The following is a 26,058-nucleotide window of genomic DNA, read 5'->3' on the forward strand; positions in this document are numbered from 1 at the left end:
GTATTAACGTATTAACCGGGACGCCCCATATTTTGGGCAAAATTGTTATGTCCCGTATGGGACCTCAAAAGTCCCGTAAAATAATTATGAATTCTTACACGAAATGCAGCAAACGGCATCTTTGCCATTTTTGGACCACGGCTGCACCCGTAGGTTGACAAGTGACAAGGAAATTGCTCGTAGCCAATAAAACGAGTCGCTGGGTGTGACGTTACGTGGAGATCTTGCAAGGTAAGAGAGGCAACTAGAGAGAGCAAGAGAGAGAGAGAGAGAGGCACTTCCTGGTTTCGTCACAGCTTTTTCGTCAATTCTGGGGCCAGTACTTTTTCTTCTTTATGTAAATGATATTACAACCATTTCGAAATTGTTAAAATGTATTTTGTTTGCAGATGATACCACTCTATTTTTTGCTGGGAATATATATATATATATATATATATATATATATATATATAATGTAATAGAGAAAGAGTTCAAGAACATTATGAAGTGGCTTAATGCCAACAGACTATAAATATTAATAAAACCAGATTTATGATATTCAGTTGTAAAAATATGGATATTAACTCTGACAGTGCAGGGAATGGAAATAGAAAGGACAAATGAAATAAAGTTTCTAGGTATTATTACGACAAACATTTAACATGGAAATCACATATAGAATATGTTAAATCTCAGGTATCCCAAACTCTAGCTGTTTTACACAAGGTTAAAGAATCGTTGAACAAGGATGCTTTGTTATTGTTATATAATTCATTGATTGTTCCATACCTGACCTACTGCATTGAAGTGTGGGGGTGTGCTGCCAAAACTTACACCGAACCCATTTTTCTTATACAGAAATGTGCAATCCGTGTTATTTTAGGTTGTGGATACAGAGACCACACAAATCCATTATTTATACAACTAAAGATTTTAAAATTTAATGAATTGTTGGAGTTTAACCACCTTAAAATATTAGAAAAATATATAAAGCCCACCGTGAAATTCTACCAGTTAATATACAAACTAGATTCATCAAAAGGGAAAGTGAGTATAAATTAAGAGGAATATACATTTTCTCTAAACCTAAATACAGAACAAAATAAAAAGAACGATGCATTTCAACTCAAGGTGTCAGGCTATGGAACAATTTGGATTGTAAAACAAAATCTTCTAAATGTATTTGTATTTTTTTTTTTTAAATGTATAAAAGCATATTTACTGCAAAAATATATATCATAAAAGGACATGCAGTTTAATTATTTTTGAATTGTTTGGTAGTCTTGTAACACCAAAAGCGTCTTGACCGCTTGCTGTCATTGATTTTGTGTTCTTTTTGTGTTTGTTGATTAGGAGCAGACAAAACAAGTTTTACTTCTTTCTGTCCCCTTTCACTTTCATTTATTTTATTTTAAAGTGTGAAATAAATTGATTTGAATTTGGAGGAAAAAAAAAAAAAGCTTCATGTCGCCTACACTGTAAACGCCCATCTTAATACGTCGGTCGCGAACGTATCAGCGGGAGCAATACAAGATGTATTCTCGGACTATGAATAAATACTGCGAGAATTTAGCTTGCTGGCAAGTTTCGCAATCAGCGCTTAACAGCAAACTGCACTCTACAGGTCCTAGATCGGCTAAAACGACAATGTCACGCAGCACGGCACCTGTCAGCCAATCACAGGCATCAGACATCGTCACGTGCATTTGTTGTAGCGGCTTACCGGAGGCCTACCGCTGCGGCGTCCGGCAAATGGCAAGTTAGCACAAAACACATCGAGCGGGACAGGAAGACCGACGCAGTTTCAAAATAAATTTCCGGTTACCTTTCAAGATAAAACACTCGCCAGCTCCTATTTCGCAAGCACGCTAGCAAAACGTGATGTGGGCGTAGACGGGCCTGGAGGAGGAGGAGGCCGGAGGCCTACCGCTGCGGCGTCCGGCAAAAATAGAAAATAGGTCTATCCTTGGGGAAGGGCTGCGGCACGCCGCAGCTGAGACGCAGTCGACACGCAACGCACACGCACGCGGTGTAAACTGCACCATTCGAATGAATGTAATCTAATTGCTTGCGTCGCCGGAACGCACCGCAACCGCACCGCAGCCGCATCCAGTCCCGGGTTATACTGCGTAAGTGGCCAGAAAATAATAATAATAATAATAATTATTATTATTATTATTATTATTATTATTATTATTATTATTATTATTATTATTATGCGTAGTGTTGTCTGGTCGGTTAGGAAGAGAGAAAGGATAAACCTGTAAGAAAGGAAAGAAAGAAAAGTCTCCATGGAAAAAGTAAGACAATTGTGGTTTCTTTGAGGTTTTGTATGAGGTTACATAATGATGGCCTGCAGTAAGGATTAAAGGGAATGTACAAACTTTGTGCATTTCGAATCTAATCAGAATATACACTGATTTCACACATCATGCTCACACCACCATGACACCTTGCCGTGCACCTGTCCCTTGCCACTGAGCCATAGACGTCTATTAGACGTCTAGTCTAAGTTTTAGACCGAAATTAATGTCAACATTTATTTATTGATAAACTTAACATGGCACGTGTCTCAGTGTACCAATTTTCCTATATTTTGTTTAAAAAAAAAAAAAAAAAAGTGTCTTATTTGGGATACATATGTATCGTGATACGTATCGTATTGTGGCCCCTGTATCGTGATACGTATCGTATCGTGAGGTTGGCGGCAATACCCAGCCCTAGTGTTAGGGAGTTAGTTAGCTTTTGATTTCTTTTCTGTTGGCTAGTTGCTACAATGTTTTAAATAAACAAAGATTATGGATTGTACATCAGCCGTTAAGATGCTTCCCCTCCCAATAGTGAACCATGGATCTGTGTGATCAGAAGGAGTCAACATATCCAAAAGCACAGACAGAATGCCACATAATTTTTGTAAAAAGGCAAAGATTTTTTGGTAATTGGAAAATGTTTAAAACTTTCAGCTAACATTTATTTCATTCTTCAAGAGCTCGGAAGAGAGTTTACGAATGGAGAAAAGAAAGGAGGTCATAAGGATTAAACAAATATATTTATTATTATTTTTAAAGGTCATATCCATCCATCCATCCATCCATCCATTTTCTTGACTGCTTATTCCTCACAAGGGTCGCGGGGGGTGCTGGCGCCTATCTCAGCTGGCTCTGGGCAGTAGGCAGGGGACACCCTGGACTGATTGCCAGCCAATCGCAGGGCACACAGAGACGAACAACCATCCACACTCACAAGCACACCTAGGGACAATTCGGAGCGCCCAATTAACCTGCCATGCATGTCTTTGAAATGTGGGAGGAGACCGGAGTACCCGGAGAAGACCCACGCAGGCACAGGGAGAACATGCAAACTCCAGCCAGGAACGGCCGAAGCCTGGACTCGAACCGGAGTCCTCAGAACTGGGAGGCGACGTGCTAACCAGTCATTCACCGTGCCGCCAAGGTCATATCCATAGTAATTAAAGTTATTCTGTTATTTTTATGTCTCTTTTAGAAATAGACCGATAATCGGCCGGGCCGATAATCGGGGCCGATATTTGACATATTGGTACATATCGGTATCGGTCTGTTTTATTAATCTGACGGCCGATATGAGCGATCCATTTAAAACTCCGTCTTTTCGCTTCGAATGCAGCCCAGAGCGTCTCTGTCTGTTATGGAGTCCAACTCCAGCAACGTAACGCCCATAGCAGCATTTGATTGGTTAGCCGTGCAAGAGCCAGAACCAATCAGTAGTGTATGCCGTGTATCACAGTAGCCGGTCACACACGCACCCACAACGCGAGACACATGCTTCGAAGGTAAGTTAAAAGAGAAGAGACTCCGCTGAACTTTTCACCATGATAACCTAAACACATTGAATTATGTTGTGTATTAAATGCACTATATGAATGGAGCTGCATTGCCTTGCATTGAATCCCCGCTAGCTAACAGTGGTGTGTTCAGCTTAGCATGGAGGCTAACACCCAGTAGCTAATTCGCTACTTGAACTACTCGGGGAGGGAATCACACACATTTTCACTTAATTAAGTAAATAATGTTTGTTAGAAAGGTTCCAAATATTAACAGTTGTCATTATTATATTGTCTAGTTCCATGTTAAGAGTAGAGTAATGTCATTATATCTACCTCTCGTGACGCACACATTGCATTCTGGGTCACGTCCACTACTTGTTGCATAGCGGTTATTATGCCGTTAGATGCCACAGTGACACTAAATAGGGTTTAGTTACTTTATATTGTGTTTATTTGTCGCACTGGTTTGCCATTGTGTGCCTTAAGCTTCGACGTCGATTTGATTGACAGCTCGTTGTGCACCTCGTTAAAGTCCGCTCCGTAACAAATTAAGTGTCTCAAACACCATTTAACTACATGAACGTGTTTTCTTCCGTATGTTAGGCATTAGTAGAGAAGTGCACTAAAGTATATGTGTGCTTATTTGCTCGTTTTGTCGCTCTTTTCACGTCATGTCTGCCGTCAGTTGGGACATTATCCTCTCAATGGATGCCACTAATATGTAACATCTACGGCCGTATTCGGCTGCAATTAATGTTCAGTGATGTAATTTCGTTACGTGCATCATACTTTGAATAATGAGCTCATGTTTGGTGTGTTGTATAACTTTCTCGTGTGTTAGTAACTATTCATGTGGACAGCTAAGATAGTGCTTGTTAATGTGAATTAGCAATGTTGCAGCCCAGTTATTATTTAGACAAGTAAATCTGTGCCATTAAGTGATACAGTACAGTAGTGAGAGAATAGTGTGCCCATATACACACACGTGTCTATAAGTGTAAAACACATTAAACAGCAGAAACTGGCAGCGGTCCACCGCAACAATGTCTGTTTAACCAAGTTATTCTTACTATTATTATAACCAAGTTATTTTACTCTACCTTTTTCTGCGTTGATTGGGGCATCCTAAGTGGCAGTAAACTTCATGATGAAGTGTCTTTTGACAGTTCTCTTGTAGAGAGGAGTAGCATGATATTGCTGTTCTCGATTTAAGATCCTAAGCTTATCAATACTGTCTATATGGTAACAATAACAATAATCATAATAAGGTCTACAAGAACTGTATGGTGTTCAGGGATGAATAGTTTTTCTCATGGAATTTTTTTTTTTTTTTTTTTGCTGTAGTAATAAGTAATGCCACAGCTGATGCACATTTTGAATGACAGGGTTCCTCCTATTACTTCAAAATATAAAAATATAACATTTATAGAATAAAACTACAAGTATCCCAAATGCTATAAAAGGTAATGTCACATTGGCCCCACATTTAACTCCCCCCGCCACCAACGTCTTATTGCAGATAGAAGGATGTAAAATGAAAAGTGCAGTGTGAGAATCCATTGTAAAGAACTGTTAGGGTTTGCATTATTCAAAAATTTGGTGCCAACATTTTAACTTTTACTGCAAATGAATATCGGCTTCAAATATCGGTTATCTGCCTCCTTGACTACCGATAATCGGAATCGGTATCGGCCCTGAAAAAAGCATATCGGTCTATCTCTTGTCTCTTTGTCTCAGAGTTTCAGACAAGAGATCTGGATACCCTGATTGCCATCCATCCAAGTCTAGAGGAGAAATCAATGCTGAGAGTGGACAGTTGCCCATGAAAACTCTGGAGACTTTTAACATGATGTTCTGGGAAATTAGAAATTGGTGTATTTTTTTTCTTCTGTGTTAATTTATGCATCCCAGGCACTGATCTGTATACATGACTGTATAGCCCACACACCCCCATGCAAGCCGTTGAAGCCACAGGATGGCCTTTTTCTTTTATGGCTCAGTTCCTTAGACCCCCAATATTATATTTGAAAGAGACCTCTTTTGTTGAATTACAGTTATAATTCTTTAATTAAAAAATACAGTTTCCTCCTGTAAACATCATGAAGCATATAATTTATACATGTATTTAAGGCAAGTTGTGAAATGTCTGAAGTCTTCTTATGTTTAACAAATTTAAAACAAATCACGTTTCTACTAAGTACTGTCTCAAATGTCTAATTTTGATACTGTAAATGTATAGGATCGTATGCCGAGAAATGTTTCTTGGATGTAATAATATGGTGACCTCGTGACTTCAAAATGTATGTATACAGATCAGTGATCCCAGGCAGGTGGTGTCTAAAAAAAAATCTGATTATTTTTATTTTTTAACTATTTTGGAAATTTTGTTTATAAGACTTTGAGCCACATTTCCACATTATGAAAACAAATATGTATAACATATCAGTATATTGTATAGTTTTATTGTAATATGTTTAATAATGTGTAAATAAATCAAATATATATTGTTTTCACATTCAAATGTTTGTGATGGTTGGATGTTTGAAAAAAAAAAATGCATTTATATTTAAATAGGATAGTTTGGTTAATGTTATCCAGTAGTAAAATAAGCATCACATTGGTATTACTGAAACCTAATTAAAAGGTCCAAAAACACATGATGTGAATCGTCATAACATCCTGGAACTACATCAAGGTAAGGATCGCAGGTTAAATTTGGTCTTTTTTTTTCTTTCTTTTTTTTCTTTTCTTTTAAAGACAACCTGATTTAACATTCATTTTTGACAGCTTTACTTTTAATATTGGTTTGTTGTGAATAATATGTTTAACAGACATTTATATGTCTAATGTAGTTTAACTTCGGTATAAAAGTGAACATGTAGCAAACGTCTACATTTAATATATTACACGAGAGGTCTACGCGTAGATGTCTAATAGAAGTCTAAACTTAGACGTCTAAAAAAAACTTTCATTTTTAGACCATTTGTAGACCTTTTTTAGCCGTCTAAAAGACGTCTAAGCTTAGCCGTCTAAAAGACGTTTAAGCAGACAGAAAATAATTGAGAAGCACTGACATACAGCGACAATATCTTTAACGTAGTACTCAGGAAATTTTCAACCTTAATGAAATTTTTTCATAAATATTCTGATAAAACATCGACTTATAACTAGTTGAATGGTATCTTTGCTAGCCTGAGGTGGTCTGTATCATTTTTACTGGCACAAAGCAATTTTGAGGAGGATGGTTGGAACACAGCCATACACACCCCCTCCACCCACCTCCAATTAAATTATGTTTTCAGAGTTAAGAAGTTTTATAATGTTATACAAAGCTGGCCACTTCACAGAATGAGACTCTCGATCCCCACTAAACAATTGATGTCCACGGGACGTAAAGATCATATTGCTTTAGTCGGTCGAAGTCCAGTCCTGTGCTGTACTCCAAAACGATGTGCAAATTACGTCAATTAATTGGTCCTCATTCCGATGTTAATATGCAGTTACATATTGTAGTCACCCCGCTCGACGGACGTCAACCCGATTCTAGTCATTATTAGTGTATGTCGCCCCCAGGCTAGCGTCATTGTGCATGAGCCGAAAGGTGGGCTGTCATTTATGGAAATTGACGATTGTGAAAAACATATAGACCCATTCACTACTTAGTGTGATATGGCCGTGTTATCGCCATTCAGTAGTACCGTTCACATTCCATTAGCATAATGTAGCTACAATAGGCTCTTCTGCCCTCAGTTAGCGCAACTTAGGCAGCGAGCTAAACATGTGAAAGAGTTCCAAATAAAGACACGTGGTTGCTGTAGTCGTGGCTCTTTACTTCCTTCTTTTCTATTTTGTGAAACTGCAACATAGCTACAGATTGAAACAAGACATAAGTGCTTCTGTCTACAAATAAGTGTACAGTGTGAGAAATACTATTTAACTAACACGAGTAGGCCAACAATAACTTTAGCACAAGTTAGCAGCTAACGGCTAATAACATCGAGTCACCGCCTTTTCAAAGAAAGTTCACCACCAAGAAACCTAAAATAATCACAAACACAAATACGTCAAAGCGTTATGACTTACAGATTATGCTCTGCCAAGGCTCCGAAATAGAAAACAATGATGAGACTAGAGGAAAATCTTTCTTTTCCTCCCGTGCTGTGACTGCGTGTGCAGGTCCTCAAAAACATAGCCGCTATTTTCATTGCTTCGCCACTAGGCGGCTCCGGTTCACTAAACAAAATCAAACACATGAACACACAATGACAAGGGCGACATCTACTGGCAAAAATAGAACATAACATTTCTACATAACAAAAATTGACTGAGCAATATGCCTCAATTTACTGTCGTATGAGGGAGAGAACACTCCCTGCCTGACATCTGTAAGATGTCATCGTTTTAACTCAAAAAATGACATATGGAAAATACAACAAAGAATAGCATGAATATTCCTATGCGTTGTCTTTAGACACCAACAACACTACCTGACTAACAGGGCGTAGGTAAAACCTGTGTTCCCCTTTCCAAAATGTTTTCACCTCTATCTTCCTGACTAGTCCATCCTCACTGGGGAAAGTCTTTGTGACAAGTCCAAGTGGCCACTTATTCCTATGCTCAAAGCATTCTTTCAACAGGATCACATCTCCTGGTTGCAGATTTGGTTTCACTATTCTCCACTTGCGACGTTCCTGGAGTCCAGCGATGTACTCTTTTTGCCACCGGCTCCAAAAGACGTCAGCTAGGTACTGTACACGTCTCCACTGCGCTCTGAATAAGTCACGGGCTTCAAATTGACTGGGTGGTATCGGAGGAATACCAACTTCTGTGTGAGCAGCATAGCAGGCGTAAGGATGACTGGATTTTGTGGGTCCGTGGAAACTGTTGTAAGCGGTCGTGCATTAACTATGGCAGTCACTTCGGCCATGAATGTCACCAAGACCTCATGCGTGAGTGTTGCATTGTTGCACTCCAAGAGCATTGCATCCAGAATACGACGTGTGACTCCAATCATTCGTTCCCAGGATCCGGCCATATGAGATGCATGAGGGGGGTTGAACTCCCATATGCAGTGGTTGTCTTTGAGGAATGAGTTAATTTTGGGGTTATTACAGTCCCGTTTGTCTATTTGTAGCTCTCTACAGGCACTTACAAAATTGGTGCCGCAGTCGGACCTGAGTAGTTTGGCTGCTCCTCTAATTGCGAAAAGGCGACGCAATGCATTAATAAATGATGATGTGTCCATCGATTCAATTAGCTCAATGTGTATGGCACGCGTGCTCATGCACGTAAAGATGACTGCCCACCTTTTTGCATCTGTCTGAACTCCACGTGTTTTTCTGACTGCAACAGACCACGGGCCGAACACATCGAGACCTACGTGTGAGAAAGGCGGGTCGGTGGATAATCTGTCTGCAGGAAGGTTCGCCATTTGACCTTGTTGTTTTCCTCTTAATTTGCGGCACGTGACACAATTGAATATCACGCTACTCACCGCTCTTTTCCCCCCTACAATCCAAAAGCCTGCAGCCCTAACTGACCCTTCAGTAAAATGTCTGCCCTGGTGGTATACAGTCTCGTGAAAGTGCCTGATTATCAGTAGGGCAAGATGATGTTTTGCAGGAATGAGCATGGGGTGTGTTTCGTCCGACGTCAAATGTGCTCTTTTCAGTCTGCCACCAACTCTAAGGATCCCATCTGTGTCAATAAATGGACATAGCTTGCTGAGTGGACTTGATTGTTTGATTGGCTCACCTTTATTGATGCACTTCATTTCCTCTGCGTAGAGCTCTCTTTGTACAGTTCTGACGATTGTGACTTTGGCTTGGCGAAGGTGCTCTTCATCTAGGTGGTTTTCATGCCGTCCACGACATGTGTGGTCTGTGCTGTGTTGGAAGGATTTGACGATGAGTTGAAGTCTGGCAATGGCTCTCAGTAATAGGCTCCAGCTCGAGAACCTTTCAAAACGTGCACTCCCAAGAGTAGCTTTCGATAAAGCAGTGACACATGTAGTTGTCACGGGGCGAATTTCAGTGTCAGTTTCTGGACTCACAAGATCAAATGGTTCATGTTGATGGCTTTGATTAAAGTTAATTAGAAAAGCAGGCCCACTGAGCCAAGTGGAGGAAGAGAGTTTCTCTGCAGGCAACGCACGTGTGGCATGGTCAGCTGGGTTTAAGTGAGTGGGCACGTAATGCCACTGGTGAGCGTGTGTGAAACGCCTGATACGCTCCACTCGGTTATGCACATAAACGTAAAAGCGTCTCTTTTCGTTGAATATGTAGCCCAGCACTACTTTGGAGTCTGTGAAAAAGCTCACCTTGTCCACTGTGATGTCCAGCTCCTCCACAACTACTTCAGCAACTACACAGCCAACACTGCTGCACAAAGCTCCAACCGGGGTATAGAGATGTCTGGCTTTGGAGCAAGTCTTGCTTTGCCCAGGAGGAAGCCAACTTCACTATGACAGTTTCCAGTCGTGAGCTTGAGGTAGGCAACCGCGCCCACAGCTTTTGTGGAGGCATCACAGAACACAATGATCTCTTTTGTATGTGCTTCAGACAAGGGAATCGAGGTGTACATTCTAGGAATCTCTAGTTGCTGCAAATATTTGAGTGAGTTCTTCCATTTTTGCCATTTCTCTTGTTTCTCTTTTGGTAGGTCAGTGTCCCAGTCACTGGCATCAGATGAAACTTCTCTTAGTATGGCTCTGCCTTCGATGATGACGGGCACTGCGAAGCCAATGGGGTCAAACACGCTGTTAACGACTGACAGTACTCCTCGTTTGGTGTATGGCCGTTCACTTATTGTTACTTGGAACTTAAAGAGATCTGTGGACAAATCCCAACCCAAGCCTAGACTTCGCTGCATGGGTGGCGACGTTTGCCCTAGCTCCAGGCCCTGCAAACCAGTAGCGAGGTCTTCATTTGGGAATGCCTTTGTAATGTCAGGACTGTTAGATGAGATTTTATGCAAACGAATATTAGACTGAGCAAGCATTTTCTGAGTTCTACTAAGTACGTCAATGGCCTCGTCTGTGGATGAGAATGAGCTCAGTCCGTCATCCACATAGAAGTGACGTTCAATAAATTGTCTCACCTCTCTGCCATACTCACTTTCACCTTCTAGAGCTGTCCTCCTCAGCCCATAGATAGCAACTGATGGTGATGGGCAGTTGCCGAACACATGCACGCACATCTGGAATTCCTCCACTTCTCCATCAAGGTCGTGGTTTTTGAACCAGAGAAAACGAAGATAGTCCCGGTGATCTTCTCTGACCATGAAATTGTGGAACATTTGCTCCACGTCTGCCATGACTGCGTAAGGGTCGGACCGGAAACGCATCAGCACTCCCACCAGACTGTTGTTGAGGTCTGGCCCTTTAAGCAGAACATCATTGAGAGAGACATTATCACATTGAGCACTTGAATCAAATACTATTCTGATTTTTCCAGGTTTTTGTGGGTGGTATACACCAAAGCTTGGGAGATACCAGCATTCCTGCTTGGGGGTGAGAGGTGGGGCAGGTTCTGCGTGACCCTTCCTGAAGATTTTTTCCATGAATTCGATATAATGTTCTCTCATTTCAGTTTTCCTTTTCAGCGTTCTGCATAATGACATCAAACGACTGAGAGCAATCTCCCTGTTGTTGGGCAGACGCTGTCCCTGGGGACAAAATGGAAGTGGGGCTACCCAATTATTAGCCTAATCTTTTATAAACTCATTATGCATAACGTTTAAGAATGTTGCATCTTCCACTGAAAAGGCCACTTTGTCGTCATCGGGGGTCGACTTGAAAAGGAGTTTACTCAGTTCATCTTGTGCATTTTCACGGAGGGAGAATTTATCTATATATTTTTCTTTTGTGTGAATAGTGTTCGTGCAAGGAGTGAGGAAGCTGGGCCGTCCGTTGTTGAGAATGTTCGTTTTGAAGGAGTTCACTGTTGGTTTGTGTGCGCCTGAGAGGCAAACATCTCCGATGATCACCCACCCTAAGTCCAGACATTGAGCGTAAGGTGCATCGTTGGGGCCATTTACCTGATTGCGGACCTTGTGTGCTCTAATTATATCCCTGCCTAAGAGGAGCAGGATGTCAGCTGATGGGTCTAGAGGAGGAATCTGTGATGCTATCGGGCGTAGATGAGGATGAGCTGCTGCTGCCTCTGGTGTAGGTATTTCATTCCTGTTATCTGGAATCTGATCGCATTCTGTCAGTGTGGGCAACACGATGGACACATTCCCACTTAAATTCTCAATGACAAAGTCGTTAGCCCTGCGGCCGCCTGTGTCTGCCAGCCCTGCACATGTTTTAATGGTGTATGGAATTATGTTACTCTCTACACCAAACATATCAAAAAACGCAGATCTGGCCAACGACAAATTACTTTGATCATCTAACATGACATACATCTTTCTTTTATTTTCGGGGGATGCTTTTGGGTAGACATTGACTAGGCAGATTTTTGAGCAAGATTTGCCTTGAAGTCCTGAACCACATATTTCTGTACAGTTAGACGTGGTGACTAACGGGCTAGTGTTGTTTTGCTCCCCGCCATAACTCTGGGAAGAGGTGTCAGAGTCTTTTTGTGACCATGGTAGTGGTCCAGCATGCATGGCTGAAATGTGTGCATCGCTATTACACTCAGAACAGTGAATTACAGCGTTACAGTCTTTGGCCCTATGGGAGAAGGATGCGCAACATTTGTAGCATAGAGTACTCTTTAAGTAGACTCTTCCTCTCATCCAGTGTCTTCATTCTGAACCCCCTGCATTTGGCAAGAGAGTGTGGCTTATGGTGAATAGGGCACTGCTTATCTGGACTAGTGAGGGAGGTTGTGACATTGTCTGTCGTGCCAATATCTGTTTTGTTAACTGCAATGGGAAATCCATACCTGTTTTGTTTTGTCTGAGCCTTTTCAAGTTTATGCAAAGGTGCACTATGACCCTGTAAAATGAAGCTTGGGTCTGTTTTCATTTCGGCATAATTATTTACAAACTGCACAAAGTACGAAAATGGTGGATAGACAACTCGAAAATCTTTTTTGTATTTCGATCCTTGTGTAACCCACGAATCTTGGAGGTTGGACGGAAGCTTTTGGACTATTGGGTTTATACTAGGGGTGGGAATCTCTGACATGAGGCTGATTCGATATGTATCTCGATACACAGGTTGCGATTCGATTGAAAAACGATTATCTTTCAGAACAGAACGGTTCGATTAAGTTTGGGAACGATACAATTTTCGATTCGATACGATTAATTTCAATATTCAAAACTTATAGTGACATTTGTTGTTTGTAAACATTAATCTTAAAACACCACAAATTTTTACAGTATCTACAAATGTGTTAAAAAAGATCAACAACAATGTCTTCTATATTTTTATATATTGAATCAATTATTTAAATGGACCGGAACAAAGGGCTGGGCGATATGACTGAAAAATGTATCAGTTTAAATATTTATTAGTCGTTATTGACAGTTATAAGTAGGGCCCGAGCAGCGACCGCTGCGAGGTCCCTATTGTTTTTGTAAAAATTCTTCTTCTTCTTCTTCTTCTTCTTCTTCTTCTTTATTCTCCGCAAACGATCGCGATTTTGGGTCCCTAAACATTCACGAAAACTCACCGAACTTTGCACACTCCTCAGGCCCGGCGAAAAATTTGATATTATTAAGTCGTCATAACAATGCGACTCGATAGCGCCCCCTAGCGTAGAAAAATAAAAACCAAGCCCGGCACGTTTGAGCTAGAGCAACAAAAATTGGCAGGCACGTGTAGCACCCCGAGACGCACAAAAAAGTCTATTGGGACCATGTAGCTAAAATGTACAGGAAGTGAGCTATGAATTTTTTAATGTCCAATTTTGGCCTATTTTGGCACATTCACTGTGGTCATGCTTTTTCCCCCTTTGCAAACATTTTTCATCCAATTGACTTCAAACTTGGCATTTATCATCTCAAGACCTGAGAGAACAACTGGGCAAAACATCTTGCCTTTTTGAAATACTATATGACGGGGGCGGGGCATCAAATATTGCCTTTAAAATTTCATTTGTCCAGAAAGAGCAAATGCTTAATAACTCCCATGTTCAAGCTCCAAAAAATCTCAAACTTCTCAGGCAACGTAATAGTCACGGCCTGAAAACATCTATATGATAAAATTCAGTTATACATATAGCGCCACCTAGTGGTTACAATAAATGTCATACTTTACGTTTTTAGCTACTGTGCTGAGCTTGTTGAAGGGATCCATTTGAAAATTGGTCAGAAAAGGCTTAAGATGTTGATCATGCCCCACACCGAATATTGTAACTTTTCGCCAAAGGGCGTGGCCGCTACGGTGACGCAAAGTCTGAAGATTTTTCGTGAAAATAAAAGCTGCATTAACTTGACCGAGATGATCCTATCTTCTCAAAATTTCACACATTTGATGAGAGTCCAGCCCTAAAGACATCTACTGACTTATATTTCATCTAACTGATAGCGCCACCTAGTGGCAATTTTTTTTATTACGAATTTTCTTCTACGTTTTTCTCCAAACACGTTAACTGGACCTACCTCATATTTGCTCAGATGAGGGTTTCGGCCTTCATGATGTCACAACACGAAGTTTGTGAGTTTTCGCGAATTGCTGTGGGTGTGGCTAAGCGCTGTTCGCCAAGAAAACAACGCCAGTTTTGAGGGTCTAAACATGCACAGAAACTCATGAAACTTGGCACACACATCTGGCCTGGTAAAATGAGCAATATTTTATTGTTGATTGTGCTATTTTTACAAAAATGACTCAATAGCGCCCCCTAGAAGTTTTTAACGAAGCAGCCCCGGTTGTACGTTTAAGCAAGAACGACGAATATTTTTAGGTGTATGAGGGAGCCCAAGACCTACAAAAAAGTCTCTTGGACCCATATGCTAAAATGAACAGGAAGTGAGCTACGAATTTTTGAATGTCCCATTTTTGACAATTTTTGCACATTCACAGGGCGCAGACTTTTGCCCACTTCTCCTACACGTTTCATCTGACTGAGTTAAGACTTGACCTGGACCATGTCAAGACCTGAGCCAACGACAGGGGGAAAAATCTTGACCTTTCGAAATACTATATGATGAAGGCGGGGCATCAAAATTTGTGTTTCGCACTGAAAAAGGATATGCTTAATAACTCCCCGGTACATGCTCCAAAAAATCCCAAACTTGACATGTATGTTTATCGTCAAGGCCTGAAGCTATCTCTATGACAACATTCAGTTATATATGCAGCGCCACCTAGCCTTTGAGGCATAAAAAAAAAAATACCCCACATACGGTATTTTGTACAAAAAATGTAAACTCATTCTAAGTGTGATAACTAAGTCATTTATGAATATTTTTTTAGTTTCCACCACTCAAAATGTTCACTGGCATCAGACTTATCCAAACATATATATATTTTTATTTATTTTTGATAGCCTCTGTGGACATTAAAAGCAATATCGTGAATGAAGGATATGCTTAATAACTCCACGGTACATGCTCCAAAAAAAATCCCACACTTGACATGTATGCTTATAATCAAGGCCTGAAGGTATCTCGATGACAACATTCAGTTATAAATACAGCGCCACCTAGCCCTTGAGGCTTATATAAAAAAAAAACCACATACGGTATTTTGTACAAAAAAAATGTAAACTCATTCTAAGTGTGATGACTAAGTCATTTCTGAATATTCTTTTAGTTTCCACCACTCAAATTGTTCACTGGCTTCACACCGATCCAAACGTATGTACGTTTCCATTTTGTTTTATTCATTTTTGATTGCCCCTTTGGACAATAAAAGTAACATTGTGCAATGAGTACAACGAGCGATGATGTGTATATACACTTTTACAAAAAAATACCAATCAGGGCAACTCATTGCCTAAAAATAAAAAAGGACGCTGATTTTTGCAGGTCTTAACAATCACCAAAACCCGTTGAGCTTGACACACACTGGCAAAAAAAATATTCTACATGTAAACGTTTATTATGCCATTTTCAAAGAAATTTTGCTTCCAATATGCCAGTACCCCAACGTGCCAGTACCCCAACGTGCCAGTACCCTAACGTGCAAGTACCCCAACGTGCAAGGACTCCAACGTGGCCCGGGCTGCGAGGGCCCTTTATAGCTGCTTGCAGCTCTAGTTGTTTTTTGTTTTTTTGTTTTAAATTCAAAATCAGGATCAGGAAAACAAAAGGCTGATAATTCAATTTGAAATATAAATACTTAACCTTTAAAAAGACAACAAAACAGAATATGTCCACATTGTGAAGTATTTCAGAAACATAAATTTAAGACATGAAATAAACCTACCGTCCAGCCAAAAGAAATATGCAGCCACCTTATGGAACAATAAATCTATCAAACACATTTTAACCACTTAATATATCCAAAAATATTTCCAAAAGTGCCCTAACCTTTTTATCTTTTATCAACAATTTTTGTTTTTAACAATTTTTGTTTTTCTTTGCCATCACATTCATTTTTGGTTAATGTATGACATCTTTTTTGTTTTTTTAATCTGAGACACGATGATGACCACGGAATCACCACTGTTTTAAGTTTTGTTTTTTGGGCTGTCGTTCATTTTGAGTTTGATGACGTAATCACGGGCACGTCTCAGTTCTCCTTTCTGCTGCTCATGCTAGTTGTGTACATTGACAGGGAGCCACAAACTGAGAAATGAGATACTTGCAGTGTGCTTTTTAGCTTAGCTGGTGTGTTGGCTGTGGGACATACCTGTGTCGTTTGAATCCATGCATTGGATCGTCACGGGAGTTATTCTTTTGGCTCGCGCGCAGTACCAACGCCGGCCCGGGACATACAAGTGCACCGAGAGGACTCGATAGCCATGGGAAATACCGAGATGTGAGGCACCGGCTTCTGCTAACTGTCTCCACTGTTGCATATTGTCACTCGTTGTGCGTGACTGCGCGCGTGCCGTGTTGCGAGCACGGCGTTGACGGTAGCGCCCCCCCCCCCAAAAAAAAGGTGTGTAACGTCTTTGCATTATGTTTACAACATCCGGGGAATGAAGCGTCTCTGAGCGCTACTTTGCTAGCTCTCTGTAAACACGGAAGTAGCTTGAATAGTGACGCTACTGAAACGTAAACAAAACAAGTAGAGCACGGTGCAGAACTCTTGCTATTGTTATGAAAACCATAAAGCCTCACTCGCAACCGATTCACAGCAACGCGATATCCGGTCCACAGCTTTACAAGCAATGTATCTAAGGATTCCCGGCGGATTTTGTATCGGTTGACAAGTCTGCTACCGATACGGCCGTTTAGCTCCCCTTGACGACCGATGGTTCGGTCGAATCGGTTTTTTGTCCCACCCCTAGTTTATACCCCGGGAGGTGTCAAGGAAACCAAGACCTGGCAAATAGTTTTCTTCTTTGGCATATTGTAATTCGAGAAGAAGATCTGCCAACTCCTGTAATAGATTTGCGTCATTTTGAGAGATCTTAGGGAATGCTTCTAAGCGTTGAAAGAGGGATGCCTCAATTACCTCTCGCGAACCATAATTTTTGTCTAAGCGTTGCCATAAGCGTTCAAGGCCATCTTCTGGGTTGTTCACATGAACTGCTCTGATTCTTAGGGCGTGCTGGAGTGACTCACCGTCGAGCCACTTAGTGAGTAAGTCAAGCTCTTCACTGGCTTTGAGGTCGAGGCCTGCCATCGCATTTCCAGGATAGGTAGGGTTCTGGCCTGTTGTCGAAAACCTTAAAGCCCCAGTGTGTAGCTCACGACCGCCATCTATCGGTCAAACAAGATAATGCAATGATTTTAAGCACACGAACTACGGCGTCCCAGAGAGAGCCTACTTCAACAGCCTACCACCAATTTCACCGGAACAGAACGCAAACAACTTCTGGTATTCCCTCGAGTGATGACGTAAGTGAATTGAATTTGTTTGACATACTGTACAGATCCCTAATAATTGTGATTTAGTCATTTAATTTCAGAATTAATATTTTTGTCGGCATTGTTTGGAAATACTGTACGTCAGCTAATGATAATGGCTATCTATGTTCATATTTGTTAGTGCAACTAAACCATGCAACAGAGAACACACAGTTATGTTATGTTTTATAGACATGTGGACCATCTCAAAGGGGGCGAGGGAGAGAACGGGGAAGAGAACGCGGTGTCTCGTAACGTACAATTATGTCATCATGGAAAAATAATTCCATTCGAGCATGCATGTGAATGGCTCAAAACATACCTTTGCTTGGAATATGTGGTATTTAGATTACATCGTTTGCTGATATGTTTAGTATATCGTGCAAAAATAATGATGTTAACTGAACTACACATCTGCAACTCAGACTCGTAACCCCCCCGTGTCTTGTTGCTACTAACCACTCAGAAAAGTGCTGCTTACAAAAACATTTGAAACCCTTTACTCAGATATCGATTTGTCACCATGTTGAACAATTTTACCTAATAAATATCACTAAGCAACTTAATTAGTTTTGATTGAAGATACAACAGCTTCCTTGTACTTTGATGTGCAGGAATTTACATGGCTTTCACAAATAGTCTTGCTCATGTAATAATGTACTTCATTGGCTCAGTGACTTTCAGTTCATTGTTTGGTACCTCATCTGACATACAATTGTTACCTTCTTGCAGAGACTCGTACAGGAAATGACCATGGAGGAACATGAAGATATCCAAGTCCAGCTGATAGACTGACACCAAGAAATACTTTTTGACACATTGCTGACACATCAGCACCACCATGATTTCCTGTACCTGGATCCCACATCAGCACCACCATGATTTCCTGTACCTGGATCCCAGACTGCAGCACCTTGGTGGACTTGTAGCAAATAAGTGACACTTTCCCAGATCCTTGAGGACAATACAAAGGTTTTTTACCTGGCATATAATTAGTCCATGTCTGACACTTGTTGTTGTAGTTTGTATAACTTGTATATTGTTGTTGTGTGTTAATTTGTACATTTTGAATAACTAAAAAAATACTATTTCCTTTGGCGTCAACATGCAGTGTTCATTCGACACCTAACCTAACACTATTTTACATGACCAGAAATGTAAAACATCAAAAGCCTGGAGAATTATTATAAATGCTTGCAATGACAAGGAATTCTACATTGGCCAATGAATGTAAGGTACAGTACATGAAAATGAATGAATAAAATAAAGTAAAATAAAAGTCTACATGAAATGAACATATTAACTAAAAAAAAAAAAAAAATGCTGTTAGAATATAATGAGCTACATGAATTGCAGTTGTTCCAGAATTTTACCAATACGCTGTGCATTTCAAAATATGGAAAATAGACATACAGGTTTGGGCCAAAAGTAGTGTTACAGAGCAGGTATGTGTTGTACACAGCTAAAATATCTGATTAACTCAATACCATGATGTTTGTTTTTTTTTTTGTTTTTTGTGTGTGCTGACATTGCCCCCCATTAACATTGCAACATTCCTCAAACTCTCCCGAACACATAGTATGATCTGTAACACTACTTTTCGCCTACTCAATGATGTTATTGGGGCAAAATTAAGGAAGGCTTGTCCATTGATTGTGTGAACAGACTGCAGTAAAAATGAAGTCACTTCAATGTTTTCTGGTTTTATTAAGTTTTACATGCTCCTTGACTGCACAAGTACATGTTATGGAGTGAGGGCATGTTCCCACCAACGATGATATCATATTCTTCAAAGGCTTGCTGAGGAAAGTGAGGGAGGAGTCACTCCATGGCTTCAGACACCTGGTCAGCAGGTCCTGTGTAAAACAAGTGGTATTGCTTCACACAAAAAGTTAATGTAGTGTGCAATGCCGTCCATATGTAAATGACATACCAATACGTCGGCTGACTTCAGTTTGTTGCAGCTCAGATATGGTAGGTGGAGATACTGGTGGTACAACACCGAAGCCTTCTGGGGTCCTCCATTCAAGTGTCCTCATTCGGGGCATTCCAATTTGGCTGCTGACTCTCCCCTTGATATTTTTTTTTCTTGCAGGTCGGTGATGTATTTAAACGGTGCATGAATGCTTGTATACATCAGAATATGGTTCTGGAACCCCTCAAGTTTGGCTGTTGATCTAGTGTGACACAAACAAAAACAAAATTATAAAATAAAATAGAATAATTTATGATGCTACTATATGTCACCAACTTTCCAACAAAGCCCCCAAAATAGAGGTAAGATCTTTAGTTTTTGGGCCCAAAACATTGTATTAGCTAGATAAAAGTAACTTGACTGCATACTGCATAGAATATGCAAAGGCTGCTTGCTTGTCGAATTTCCGTGGAAAACGTGGCAGCCTGTAAATTCTTGTGCACCCAATTACACAATGGACCAGTACACACTTGAGTGAGAGAGTTCAGACTCGAGCAGTGCTTACGGTACAGCCAGCATTTAAGTCCAGAAAGTTATTCCCTGCCGAAAATTAATTTCGAGAACACTATTTTCACCAACCACAACGAAAATAATTTTCAACTCCTCCACTAATACAGTATGCTTTAGATTCTCCATTGAAGTTATGGGCAAATATACCTCCGAAATCACAGTTACATTACATTACACAATAACTTGCGCATTTACTCTAAATATAACGTGCCAGCGGAAATCTTTTTTTTTTTTCAAAGCAAGTAGCTACATAACGAAATCGTTCGAGTGGTGCGGAGTTGCTAATCAACAGCTACAGTGATCGTAAAACAAAGGTACGAACATCGTATTAATTAGTACGGTGTATACTTTTTCTCTCGCTCTCAAAACGTAAACACAAATGTACTCTTACTTACCGGTCAAGTAGAAAGCAGTCGAAGGCACCGGCACGTCCCAAACCTAGTCTGTTCCTCATTTCTCTCCATCTGGCAAATGCGGCTACAATATAAACTCTTGTTTTGTCGCGCTGAAATAAAATAAATTCCCAAAGTAAGTGTGATGCTTGATAATGCTCTCTTCGGGACCGGAAACTCTTCTTCTTCGTGGACATGCGGTCGCCATACAAACCGGAAGTGCGTTCCAAAAACGTGTTAAGAAATGGAGCGCTGAAATTTGTCTTTGACGGCACCCGTAGCAGAAAGATGGCGGCGAAACATGGCGGACACTAGAAGCCGCGGCCCGGACATGTAAGATAATTTGCGATTTCTAGACTAACCGTTATATTTAAAAAAAGTACGTTTATGCGATACAACATGTGTTTTTACATACTACTAACACAAACAATTTTTTTTTTTTCGAATGATTTATTGTTTCACCACTAGATGCCACTGTATAATACTGAGTGTACCTTTAAAGGCTGTTGTTAGTATGTCGCGGTGTGCTAAGAAGGCTGCTAGGTCTGACATCTCAGTCTGTTGAGAAAGCAATGAAGCAGGTTGACGGTAAGGCTCATTAGTGTAAACATTGTTTGCCGAGCGTCGGTTTGCTCTGTGAGGTGCAGGGTCAGCACGATGTTCACGTGGATTTACTGTGGGGAGTGGTTCCCTTGTATGTGGGTTGGGTGTTTTAGTACGAGGTTGGTTGGAACTAACCTGATGCTCCGTGTCATCCAGCTCTTCCGCTACAGAGTCTTGTTCTTTCTGAAAATGTGTGTCCACGAATTCTTGTGCACGTCTAATAGAAGGCGGTGTTGTACCTGGGATGCCTGGGCTCACGAGATTAGTGGGGTGGAGTGCCTCTTCAGCTGCAGCCTCCAAAACCTCAGCTGCGGCGAGCGCTGCTTCAGCCTCACCCTCTTGCTTCAGAGCGTCGAGTGTTGCCTCTATGCGTGCCTTTTCAACCTCCATGTCGATTCGGCGTTGGGCGTACCGGGCTCTGGTGAGGGCGGCTTCGGCGATGGCTCGAGCTTGAGCTGCAGCCTGGCTTGCAGTCGATCCACTGGAGTGCCGTGATGACGAAGAGTGGACCTCCGACCTGACCTCAAGTTGAGCGAATTGTGCCGTGGTCCCAGTATGTGACATCTTCTTAAATGAAGCAGAATCTTGGCATATAGTCAATCTTTTCACTCTTCTGCCCTCAGTTAGCGCAACTTAGGCAGCGAGCTAAACATGTGAAAGAGTTCCAAATAAAGACACGTGGTTGCTGTAGTCGTGGCTCTTTACTTCCTTCTTTTCTATTTTGTGAAACTGCAACATACAGATTGAAACAAGACATAAGTGCTTCTGTCTACAAATAAGTGTACAGTGTGAGAAATACTATTTAACTAACACGAGTAGGCCAACAATAACTTTAGCACAAGTTAGCAGCTAACGGCTAATAACATCGAGTCACCACCTTTTCAAAGAAAGTTCACCACCAAGAAACCTAAAATAATCACAAACACAAATACGTCAAAGCGTTATGATTTACAGATTATGCTCTGCCAAGGCTCCGAAATAAAAAACAATGATGAGACTAGAGGAAAATCTTGCTTTTCCTCCCGTGCTGTGACTGCGTGTGCAGGTCCTCAAAAACATAGCTGCTATTTTCATTGCTTCGCCACTAGGCGGCTCCGGTTCACTTAACAAAATCAAACACATGAACACACAATGACAAGGGCGACATCTACTGGCAAAAATAGAACATAACATTTCTACATAAAAATTGACTGAGCAATATGCCTCAATTTACTGTCGTATGAGGGACAGAACATAGGCTGTTTTCACGGAGGAAAATAAGGCAACATTTAGCCTGATTGAAACGCCGCGGAATGGAACGTCTGTTCTTCATAAAGTCATTCTGTTCTATTACATTCAACTTTGCCGCCCCTTTCACGCTAAATGTTGCCGTCCACCACACTTTCACCCCAATAGTTACGACCGAGAAGTGATCGATCCTGAGGTTACTGCTATTTGAAAACAATACATTTTCTTCTAAATGTCAAGATAGATCTTAGCCTTTGGAGTAGAAAGAAAACCAGCTGTGAATCACTTTTCTAATCCAAGTCCGATCTCAACTCTCTCCACCGCTGAAATGTCAAACCAATGTTCACTCTCGTTCTTGCCCGGCGTCGGTCACTATCAAGTTTAGATTATTTTTTTTTCATGGCACTTGACATTGTTTTCATTTTTTTTTTTAAAGCAGCCTTCCGCGGAGTAACAGCGGGTGTCTGGGGCAGCAAAAATCTGTACTAGTTCCGTCTTTGCGACTACAGGAAACGTGCATGACGTCACATCCCGCAGACAGAGGGCGGGAAATTCGAAGGATTCGGTGGGCTCCAGGTGGAGGAGTGGAACCGTCACTCGCCTTTGGTGCCGGTTGGCGTGGATTCGATCCTCCGCCTGGGAGAGGCCCATGTATGTGGCCTACAAGAAGTAGGCCACGTGTGTGAGTGGGTATAAAAAAAGAAAAGAAAAAAAATCGAAGGATTCAGACCGGAAGCTTCCTAAATAACTCATTCACTGTCAGTCATTACAGAAATTTTTTACATTTCCAATACTCACGTGATATTACATTCAATAATTATATATAAACCGAATCTACCAAATAACAGAATAGACTCCCTACTTTTTGTCCCGTCCCGTTCTTTTATAATTGACAGCAGAAAAATGTAGGTTTGCCAAAATACAGCCATTTCTCCCATGGACTCTGAAACTGTGTTTATTTCCTATAAAATGGGGCAATGATGTCATCTACCGGTGGTTGGGCATCAGTAAAGTTGTTTCCAAGTTTGATATTTACAGTGGAGCATGCTCAGATTCGCCCCCATTTAGCACCGCTCTAAAAAATACAATTGACAAGTATACTTGTCAAAGGCAGTGAATGAGATAATATTGGCCAGAGGCTTGTAGGAGTGTGAACAGCTAAGATGTTGATCTACTAATTAGAATATGTTTCAGTCATAAATGGTCAAATAAAAAGGCTATTGTTAAGATATTTGTTTGGGAAATCCTCCATATAGTAGCTTTAAGGATTTAATTTTATTTTTGAATTCCAAATGCACTTTAAATCTTTTCTGTTACAGTTAATAAAGCTATTCTTTGTTGTTTGTCCATATTTCTTTCTTTTTTTTAATTCTCTTATACGTTAATACAGATTGTGTTATGTGCTTATAACAATTTTATAGACAAATTATACTATTTACTAGGGGTGTGAATTGCCTAGTACCTGACGATTCGATTCGTATCACGATTCACAGGTCACGATTCGATTCGATACCGATTAATCCCGATACGAATGGTCACGATTCGATACCGATTAATCCCGATACAAATTTATAAGTCGATTGTTGCGATTTTTTTTCATTCATATTTAGAAAATACTAATCAGTAAGCTTGTAGAGTGTAAGATTTATATGAAAATGTATTATTTATTTATCTGAAATTTCAGTCTTATAGAGGTTGTAATCTGTTTCATGTTTGAACAGCATTAAAATAAAAATATTAAGGCTTAATGTGCCGTTCATATAACATTCTTCCATGCTCAAGGTGTGAATCCTAAAAAAAATAAAAAAAAAAATAAAAAAAAATAAAAAATAAAAAATCGATTCTGCCGATTATTGAATCGATTCGAGAATCGCGCGATGTAGTATCGCGATATATCGCCGAATCGTTTTTTTTTTTTTTTAAACACCCCTACTATTTACAGTCGCGTGTGTGTGTGTGTGTGGAGGGGGGTGGGGGGGGGGGGGGTTATTCTTACTGGGGGGGGGGATGACAGAAAATAATTGAGAAGCACTGTTATAGTGTGATTAGTGGCTGATACTAGACGAATGTGGTCCGTACGTGGGCCCTTAGCACAGATGTGCTCTAAGTCTTGAAGTTCATAGTTGGTGGGTCGGGAAAAAAATGAGCACCAAACAACAGCCTCTGATTTTCATTTGAGAACCGCGCAAACACTTTTATGTTCACCTTGCATATAAACGTTTTATAAATACGTGCAAATGCGAGTTGGGTAGGGGGTTAGAGAGAGAGAGAGAGAGAGAGAGAGAGAGAGAGAGAGAGAGAGAGAGAGAGAGAGAGAGAGAGAGAGAGAGAGAGAGAGAGACGAAATTCAAACGTCTCAATTCTCGCTCTGACCATCTTCCCCACCCCACTTATTTCAGCTCACGATTTTTTTTTCCAAGGCTGTAATTGGTCAACTCCCCCATCTGTCTCTGGCTGCTATTTCCATCGTCAGTGTCTCCTTCTAGCAGCGGCGGCGGCATCAGCAGCAGCAGCAGCAGCAGCAGCAGCAGCAGCAGCAGCACTTCAGTAGGGAACAACACAATTTGGATCATACAGCCGGTTCCGTATGGAAAGCACCGTCGTAAGCGGCAGCACAACGAGTTACTGGCGGCTTTAGATTGATAACCAAGGCTGCAGCATGCTTCCCATGTTCATCTCCTGGTCGTGGATTACATTTTACCTTCATTTATGTTCTTTTAGAAACCTCGGGGAAGCACGAACTGCAAAGGAAGGTAAGTTCTTTAAGTTCTTTTTTGTCCTTTTGCGTTTTCGATATCTGGCCAGAGAAACGGAAATGCGTCGACTAGTACGCTATCGCTTGTCGTGTATTTGACGGAAAACGCAAATGTTAAAGCAGTCGTACATAATCTAAGATTGGTGTGTGGGACTGGATGACTGTAAAGCAATTTCCGGTGTTTTCCAGGTGCTGTAAATAAGAGTCCCGTCACCCCAATATTTTAATAGCAAGTTAACACGTTATTCCAACAATCACTATCGTCAATCAAGATGACATAAGCGAATCGATCGTGTTAGTTTGTGTGTTGCAAGTGAGTGGTGGTGGTACGCGCGTGTTTCATGTGGGTAAGTGTGTGTTTGTTGTTGGGGGGGTTTCTCCTAAGTAGTCTGGCATTCCTTCCTCGCCTTGGATTTTGAAGGGAACTCACAGCCTCGGACCAATACGAAGCCATTACAAAAGAAATACAAATACAGTACATACAAATAAATAGCGAACTATAATCTATCTATCTATCTATCTATCTATCTATCTATCTATCTATCTATCTATCTATCTATCTATCTAACAGATTGTAAAATGAACACAATTACATGTTTTCATGCAACTCTTATTTACATAGCCAGAAAGCAAAAATCTATTGAATCAACACTGAGATATGGCCATGGCTTAAAATTGAAACAATATTGATGTCAGACATTGAAAATTAAATTGAAAGCGCTGGCTATGATCCACATTGAATGTCTCAACACTGATTCAATATTTATTTTAAACTACAAAATTTTCAACATTGAAACATGTAGAATGTCAATCAATCTTAACATGGAATCGGTGTTGATTAATTTATAAATACATCGACATTACATTGATTCTACATTGCAACAATATTATT

At 40.7% G+C, this 26,058-nt stretch overlaps 2 protein-coding genes across 16 annotated transcripts in view; one reads left to right on the top strand and one right to left on the bottom strand.

Moving 5' to 3' along the window:
- The window catches only part of LOC144010755 (uncharacterized), a 38,856-nt gene extending 16,510 nt beyond the window's left edge, over positions 1-22,346 (bottom strand). For 2 of the 5 annotated variants that reach the window (XR_013281331.1, XR_013281332.1), the window contains exons 1-3: positions 22,062-22,346; positions 21,320-21,913; positions 7,871-8,020 (exon numbers count right to left, since the gene is read on the bottom strand). Coding sequence is in view for 1 of the 5 variants with exons in the window: in XM_077511208.1 (XP_077367334.1) it covers positions 8,018-8,020; positions 21,320-21,748 (432 nt within the window). In the remaining 4 variants the exon portion in view is untranslated. Of the gene's footprint in view, positions 1-7,743; positions 8,021-17,510; positions 19,561-19,637; positions 19,882-20,584; positions 21,914-22,061 lie in introns of those variants that run through there. The other 3 variants (XR_013281334.1, XR_013281333.1, XM_077511208.1) reach the window with 3 other exon arrangements.
- A 2,496-nt stretch (positions 22,347-24,842) lies between these two features.
- Positions 24,843-26,058, top strand: part of epha7 (eph receptor A7) — a 142,783-nt gene continuing 141,567 nt past the window's right edge. For all 11 annotated transcript variants that reach the window (XR_013281120.1, XR_013281119.1, XR_013281121.1 and 8 more), the window contains exon 1: positions 24,843-25,164. Coding sequence is in view for 8 of the 11 variants with exons in the window: in XM_077510065.1 (XP_077366191.1) it covers positions 25,071-25,164 (94 nt within the window). In the remaining 3 variants the exon portion in view is untranslated. The remainder of the gene's footprint in view (positions 25,165-26,058) is intronic.

The sequence above is a fragment of the Festucalex cinctus genome, chromosome 21, assembly GCF_051991245.1.
Source record: "Festucalex cinctus isolate MCC-2025b chromosome 21, RoL_Fcin_1.0, whole genome shotgun sequence".
Classification (NCBI taxonomy): domain Eukaryota; kingdom Metazoa; phylum Chordata; class Actinopteri; order Syngnathiformes; family Syngnathidae; genus Festucalex; species Festucalex cinctus.